Source organism: Crocodylus porosus, unplaced genomic scaffold (genome assembly GCF_001723895.1).
Source record: "Crocodylus porosus isolate Cpor-Errol unplaced genomic scaffold, CroPor_comp1, whole genome shotgun sequence".
Taxonomy (NCBI): Eukaryota; Metazoa; Chordata; order Crocodylia; family Crocodylidae; genus Crocodylus; species Crocodylus porosus.
In genome coordinates, this window is record NW_017728912.1 from 31755638 (window position 1) to 31763441 (window position 7804).

Consider the following 7804-nt stretch of genomic DNA (forward strand, 5'->3'; position numbering starts at 1 on the left):
AGGTGAGACTAACCAGCCTATAGTTTCCCAGGTCCTCCTTCCTGCCTTTTTTGAAGATGGGGACCATGTTGGCCCTCTTCCAGTCCTCCGGTACCTCACCAGAGCACCACAAGTGCTCATAAAGTTGTGCCAGGGGACTTGCAATGACATCGGCCAGTTCCTTTAGAACTCTAGGGTGGAGATCATCCTGCAGTCTCTGCAGTTGGTGTGTCCTCTTCTTGGATGGAATGAAATATAAGCACTTGTTTAATTATAGCCACAGATGGGGTTTTTGCAATGCTAGAAGCAGCAGGTAGTTAATAATACCTGCATGAATTAACAAGGGGGTTGGACTTGGGGAAATTGTCCGAACTTTCATTTTTACTTAACTTCAGGTTGTCTTTTATGGGAGAAATGACTGATGGTTGTGCTTTGTGGTGAAACTATTTGCTTCCCTCAGTATTGCAGATCAACAAGGATGATGTGACTGCTCTTCACTGTAAAGTGGTGTGTCTTATTCACAGTGGAAGCTTTAAGGAAGCCCTCAGTGTAATCAACACGCACACAAAAGTGTTAACCAGGTGAGTAACTACAAAGAAAATGCAGAAGCCCTTAGGGGAGGTGCCTAGTTAATCAGCAGTTACTATCACTGGGTTTTTTTGGTGTTAGCAGAGACGAGACAAGACTACTGGCCTAATTTAGAGGAATGAGCATAGGGCTGGGAATTGAGAACGTGCAATTCTGAACCTGGCTGTTCCCCATTGCTGCTAATGCTTAGACATCTTTTACTGTCTTTGCTGGGAGCACTCATGAGCATACAGTGGAGCAGGTGCTCGTGTGAGGGACATTTACCATGTAGGCATTTGCAGGATTGAAGCCCATGTCCCTCTGGATCTCAGACTTGCCAGTTGTGACGTGGTGACTGAAATGCTTGCTTCCCTGCCTGTCTCCCTGACAGGGCTGTTGGAAAGTGCTAATATCTGAACAGTGATGAATGTGACCAGTGCTAAATACAAACTCAATAGCGAGACATCTGTGGTGCATCCACAGGTTGCTTCCCTGTTGGGAAATGAGACTTACCTGTGGACAGTAGGGGCATAGAATGGAGCATATTGTAGTAGCTGCAGCCATCTCAAAATAATTTGGATATTTTCTTATTTCAACTGCAAATATCAAACCTTCCTGAATCCTTTCATGAATTCCATCCTTCTCTGAATACTTGCAACTTAAATAACAACCCAGTTTCTTTAGCCTTGCATAAAAATGTATAGTGGGGGAGAGTAACTAAGTTCTGTTAACTGAAGCTTTTTCTACATAAAACACTTTTTGCCCAGCTGCTGGTCTTGTCACATATATTCTCCTCAGCAAGGAGAGTTCTCGCTGTCACAACTGAGGCACCTATCATGGCTAATGCTCTGTCTTCTCATGACTAAGAGCGTGTGTTATTCCTATGACTCATTCCTTTCTTATATTCCCATCTTTGCTCCAGTATGATTACAGTGTTCAGAAATTTTTTGAAATATGAACCCTGTGCTTGGAAATTGCCAACAGATGAGCCATGAAGTGTGTGCTTTCAGTATCTGTTAAATTCACATAGTTTTGCCTTTTTTAGTTTTATATTTTTATTTAGCTTGAGCAATTGTGTTGGGGTTAGCAAGGGAAATGTGCACCAAGCTTGTATAAAATAAGAACTGTTTCCTGTCAGTATGTCTTCAGGCTTATTGGGGTCAGCCCTGTGAAATATCATTTAGCCTAACAACTTTGTTACCAGTTCTGCTATTTTGTTTCTGTTACCTAACTTCAGAGTTAGCAGTTTGTAGTTCACGAGAGATTGCATGCCTCATATTTTCTTTTTTATCTAGAGTTGAACAGATGTGCTTTTAACTACAGGTATACTTTGATGCATCAACATATGCCTGCCTTTAAATGGCTATTTGTGAAGCTTTTCATTGGTCTGCCTTGGAAACTGATGCTCTTCAAAAACTAAACAGGAAATCTGCATGGCTTTGGCAATCTTGCCAGCACGGAGTGGAAATCTGGGTGGGCTGAGCTTCTGACCTGTCTTCTCAGATTACTCTTTGCACAGGGAGAAAAGGAGGGCTTGCATATTTTTTCTCCAGTTTCAGGTCATCAGTGCTTAAAAGATAGATGGTTAGTTACTGAATCATTTAGTACCTGCATGTGTTGTTCTTTTCTTCTTGGAATGTAGCAGCCTTTCATGAATAATTGTGGATGGTTCACTAAGGGTTCATGCATCTCCCGAGGAGTGAGGGCTGTAGATGGAATGAGTGCATTCATGGCCCTGCCTTGTTATCTTTGCAGTGACACCATTGCCTTTGAGAAGGCCTACTGCGAATACAGGCTGAACAGAATTGAAAATGCCCTGAAAACCATTCAGAGTGCCAGCCAGCAGACAGACAAACTGAAGGAGCTTTATGGACAAGTGGTAATTATGGCTTTGAAAACAGTGCATACAGTTCATGATGGTTAGACTGATACATCTGTACTGAGAGGCATGAAGAAACTAGATGTGCTTTCCTTCCTTGCAGCTGTAACTTTAAAGGCTGTGCTTTATGTTTTGGCCCTGGTCAGTTCAATGCCAGAGCTCCCTCTGACTTCAGTGGGGATTAAAATGTCAGCCCTGCTTTAGTTGGCTTGGAAAGCCTGGCCACCTGCTTGGGCAGCATGCATTATTTTTGCATAGGTAGCCCCATAAATTTTCTTCGTGGTCTTCCATTTTTACTTCAGCTCAAAGGGATCTGGTTTCACTGTTTCAGAGGACAGGGTAGCTTCCTAGCAGACACCAAATCAAGTGGCCCAAAGTTGACTGTCACTGTTTGCCACCTGACATCACTCCAATCTGGTCTTGGGGAGAAGCAGAGTCCCAGAAGAATCATTTCCTTTTCTGTATGTGAGCCAGATCAGCTTTTCTTCCTTGACCTAGTCCTTTATTTGTTTCTATACATATCTCTTGAGATGAGGCATCAGGATGAGGTGCTCAGTGTTGGAACTGAAAGAAAGGAAAGAACTGTTCTTCCTTTTGTTTCCCTGGTAACTCAGAACCATCCAAACCTGAGGAAGCAACAGTTTTTTACTAAAAAAAAAAAAATGCCTGAAAGTGACAATCTACCCCTTGAAGAATCTGCCTTAGAATGTTGGGAAAGAATAAAATGGAAAATAAAGCTAGCTTGATTTTCATGAGTATACTTTTCAGATCTTCCTTGTGGTACTTGTTCAGGTGTCTAGTACTCAAACCAATTTCCTTCTGTCCTCAGTTGTATAGGTTGGAGCACTATGACGACTGCTCAGCCGTGTATCGGGATCTTATCCGTAACTCCCAAGATGACTATGAGGAAGAAAGGAAAACCAACCTTTCTGCAGTGGTTGCAGCCCAGAGCACCTGGGAGAAAGTGGTGCCAGTAAGTAAGTGTGTGTTTGTACTGGTGTGAGAGTGGTCCCTCTCCCCTCTAGTTGTGTCCCTGATGTAGCCCCTCTGAAGGTGCTTTGCGAGGCTTGTCAGGTTGGCAGTATTCTCCCTCTGTAAACCATCCTAGACAAGTGTCTGTCTAACTAATTCTTAAAAGCTTTGGGAACAGACCTCACCTATGACTACCAGGCCTGGTGTCCAAAACATTAAAAACACCCTTTAATTTGCCACAGGTAAGGTAGGGTGAGGGCACTGTCGCTGCTAGCTAACTGCACTCTTCCTTCTGGGGCTGTTGTCACTTGTCTTCCACAGTTTTCTTGGCTAAAATCCAGTAAGCGGCATCAGTGGCATCAGGTGACTCCTGTTTTTCCTGGAGGCTTCCTATCTCATGAGAGCATTTTCTGGAGGATGTTGGTGACCTCTGGGTGTGTTGAAAATCAGTCATGAGATCACTTTTTGTGGTTCAGAGGCTGTTGAAAAAATTAATGCTGTGTCAAGATTCTAACTCTGCTCACATGACTCAGACTTAACTAGGCACCTTCCTGCCAGTGGCTACATTCCATTAGCTACTCCCATTCTTATGTAATAAAGGGCTTTGTCTGTCTGTCTGTAATGCTCTTGAAGCACTCTGGTTAGTGAAACAACCCATCAGAGTGCAGAGTGCTGCCATGACTGTGGGGACAGAGAGGATAGAGCAGGGGGGCAAGGCCAGCACTGCTGGCCTGGCCCCTCCCCCCAGCCCTGCTCCTTGGAGGCAGCACAGTGCTGCCATGATGGCAGGGACAGACCAGGGGGGTGTGGGTGAGGCTAGCAGTGCTGGAGGTGGTGGTGGTGTAGGGTGCTGGCGGAGGAGGACAAAGGGGATGGCGGGGCAAACTCTTCCACCCCCCACCCCCCAACACCCCGCTTCTGGGAAGCAGCACTCTGTCTTTGCCTGCCCCTGTTATTTTTGATGAGCAATTGGCTAGGAACTGTATATCTGTGTGGTGTTCCCATTAGCTGCAGCAGATAGATGGCTCTGTTTGGTTTCTGTTTGATTGTATCCATTAAAGCTTGAGCAAGTGCAACAGGATGCCTTTCCTGTGGAAGTCAATTTACAGTGACTTTCCCAGACAGTGCAGTGACAGAATTGCCTGTGTGTGTGAATTGACTTAGTCATAATTCTGCAAAATCTACTTATATCCAGGGAAATTTTACTAATCTCTCTATCAAAGGAAAGACCCTTTGCAAGCCCCATATTGCTTTTAGGTGTTGGACTCAGAAAAATGTACATGGCTTCATAATCTGACTTCTGATGTGAAAAATCTGTTTTTTTCAAGCATTTAACCACCTGCATTTGCTCCATGCCAGGAAGATTTGGGTCTCCAAGAAGCTACCTATGAACTGTGTTACAATGCTGCATGTGCATTGATTGGGCAAGGCAAGCTGAATGAGGCAATGAAAAAACTACAGAGAGCAGAAGGTAAGGACACGGGAAAAGAGTGTTGTCATTTGCTGCATGTGTACACATTTGGAGAGAGGGAACATGGAATTGAGTCCTGGTCAAACGTGGAAAACAGAGTTGGCCTGCTTTAGGCCTTTCCACTACAATTCCCTGGGAGTGTTTGTCCAGAATGTTTCGGAGTTGTAACATGCACCATTCCTTTAATACAGCCCAGTTTCTTTAGCCAGTTCTTAAGGCTGGACAGATCCAACTTTAAAGGTAAACAGGGAAAGAATAATAATAGCAAACTCATTAAGTATTGGTTGTCAGGAGGAGTTGTCTTCTGCATACTTGGTATGTTCTCTGACCTGATTTATGTGGGACAAAGATGAGAATAAAGTAATTCCTTTTTTTCTGGCATTAAAAACATAAGCCTAAAAATTGGTAGAAGCCTTGTACTTAATATCCACAAGGAGCGCATAACAGGCCCTTCTTTCATACTGAAAAAGCCAAAAGCCAGGAGGTTAAAGAATTAACTTTTCCTGAACTTGTCTTTTAATTGTTTCTTCTAGATCTGTGTCGACAGTCACTCTCAGAAGACTCTGTAAGTTTGATAATGATCTGAATCATTTGCATTTTCAAAGCATTTGGTGATTTGCCATGTGATTTCTTGTTAAGTTCCCATATGATATTTTGTCCATCAGTAGTCCTCCCTGCTGCCTGTATTGCCCTTCTAATACCACCCATGGTGTCTGAGTTGTAATTCTGCATAGTGCTGAAATGCTCATTCTTGGAGATTAATTGTTTCCTTTGCCTCAGTTCTTGTGTGGTCACTTAGACAAGGGCCCTCTGGGTGTGTAGCACATCAATCTGACACACCTGCTCTGTGCTGGTAAGAATGATTGCAAACTGAAAGACCGTGAGGAATTGAGCCTGTAAGTCATGATTCAAAATTAGAACATGGCAGCCGGTGCCTAGTACCTAGCAGATTAAGCACTCTGGTTTAAGGGTGACTTTTCTGCTGTTATATCTGGTAAACTTTTTGTATTGTGATTTTAAACTTTGCATTTTTTAAATCATGTTGTGACTGGCTTGCAGGTTTTCTCTGTAGTGGTGGGGATTGAAACTAGTGATGCTGCCAAAAATATATTGTAAACACCTTTCTGCAAAATGCTGGAACCAGGTAGTGTAAGAAAAGAGATGCCACGTGGTTTTGCCTTGATTTTTTTTTCTCTCCCTTCAGGATGTGACTGAGGAAGATATTGAGGCTGAACTGGCTATTATTCATGGTCAGATGGCCTATATTATGCAACTGCAGGGTCGCACAGAAGATGCTCTACAGCTTTACAATCAAATAATCAAATTAAAGTAAGGGCTTTATTAAAATGAGCTCTCCTTTCACATGGGATGAGGTTACTGCATAACAGCTGTGTGTTTTCTCATTTGTCTGCAGGCCAACAGATGTGGGATTGCTTGCTGTAATTGCAAATAACATCATTACTATTAACAAGGTATAGAATGTCCTATCTTATTTCTTTGCAAAAATGCTTCAGAAAGCTGAATGAACACAGAATTCTGCAGTCATTACACCCAGAGTTTCCACTGACATTGTTTGAAGTGAAAGAACTATGCTAGCTTATAAGTAATTCTGTTTACAATACTGCCCTAATCTTTCCATTATTTTTAGTGCCAAGGGTCTCAATCCTGTAAAAATTTAACTACATAAATTTGCATATGTATGCATCTGAAGTCAGTGTGATGGCTCACATTTGCAGGATTTCAAATTTATAAAACTGGAGTGTGCAAGTGTATGCATGTGCCATTATATTTTTTCAGTTACATGATTGAGTCAGTTGGAGAAATGTCAGTGGTTGCATTTAGGTATGGTATGTTTGGACTTCCATAGCTGGCTGTAAGCATTGTGCAGGCACACTGTGGACATGAGGCCTTTGTGCTACTGTCAAATCCAAGTGAATGACTAAAATGAAAATTACTTGTGCATCTATAAAGACTTTTATATGAAATCTTATGCAGATAGCGTTTGAGATTTGCATTCTTGCCAAGTCTCACATTATTGTAATTTTTAAAATGTTTGTTTGGCAATCTATAATTGTGTCAGAAATCTGCTAGTTTTTATTTTGAAACTCCTAAAAACCTCTGCAGTGTAACAGAGCGTACCCAGCAGAGTCAGCTTGACAGTGCTTTTTCCAGAGGCAGGTGTCATTCACAGTAGAGGATGCAGGTCTTAGATAATGTTTGTCCCTTCTTTGTGTACTCTGGTTAGTGATGAAATTTGTAACGTTGTTATTAGAGGAGCATCAATATATTGGTCCGTACTGGATCAGCACTGATAAAAGGAAAATTGATGTTATTGGCAGTTGGCTTTTTTTGGCCAGTGTAGGTGATAATCTTGCTGATTAAGTGGTGCATGCATGCATGTGGGGGAGGGAAGGGGCGTGGTTTGGGTGCAGATTGAGACCTGCACAGTGAGGGAAAGAGTGGAGCTGGGGTAGGGGCAGGTGCTGCCCAGCTGGAGCCCACAGCAGGCAGCTCGCCTTCACCCTGCAAACAAATCCACGGGGCACATGCCTCCTCCGTGGGTGCACGCAGTGGTGGGGAGCCACCCATGGTTCTGTCTTGCACCCTGCCTTGGCTGTGCAGTGCCTGCCCCATTCCCTCCCTCCCTTACTGGGGGGGGCTTGATCTGAATCCCCCGCAACTTACCAGCTGGACACCACACTCCAAGCTGCCAGGCTGCATAGTGGGTATTGGATTGGTGTTATTGGCGAAAAAAATCCTTAGTGCATGGTGCATGGGTGTAGGTTGTAGCCATGTTGGTTTCATAGATTTCATAGACATCAGGGCTGGAAGGGACCTCGAGAGATCGAGTCCAGCCTCCTGCCCAAAGGGCAGGAAGTCAGCTGGGGTCATAGGATCCCAGCAAGATAAGCATCCAATTTACTCTTGAAGGTGTT

At 43.4% G+C, this 7804-nt stretch overlaps 1 protein-coding gene across 1 annotated transcript in view; it reads left to right on the forward strand.

Moving 5' to 3' along the window:
- The window catches only part of LOC109309461 (signal recognition particle subunit SRP72-like), a 9206-nt gene extending 2826 nt beyond the window's left edge, over nucleotides 1-6380 (forward strand). Inside the window, exons 2-8 of the mRNA XM_019534235.1 lie at nucleotides 440-560; nucleotides 2302-2425; nucleotides 3255-3398; nucleotides 4757-4868; nucleotides 5402-5433; nucleotides 6073-6197; nucleotides 6283-6380. Coding sequence (XP_019389780.1) covers nucleotides 440-560; nucleotides 2302-2425; nucleotides 3255-3398; nucleotides 4757-4868; nucleotides 5402-5433; nucleotides 6073-6197; nucleotides 6283-6346 — 722 coding nt within the window. The 3' untranslated portion in view covers nucleotides 6347-6380. The remainder of the gene's footprint in view (nucleotides 1-439; nucleotides 561-2301; nucleotides 2426-3254; nucleotides 3399-4756; nucleotides 4869-5401; nucleotides 5434-6072; nucleotides 6198-6282) is intronic.
- The last annotated feature ends 1424 nt before the right edge of the window (nucleotides 6381-7804 follow it).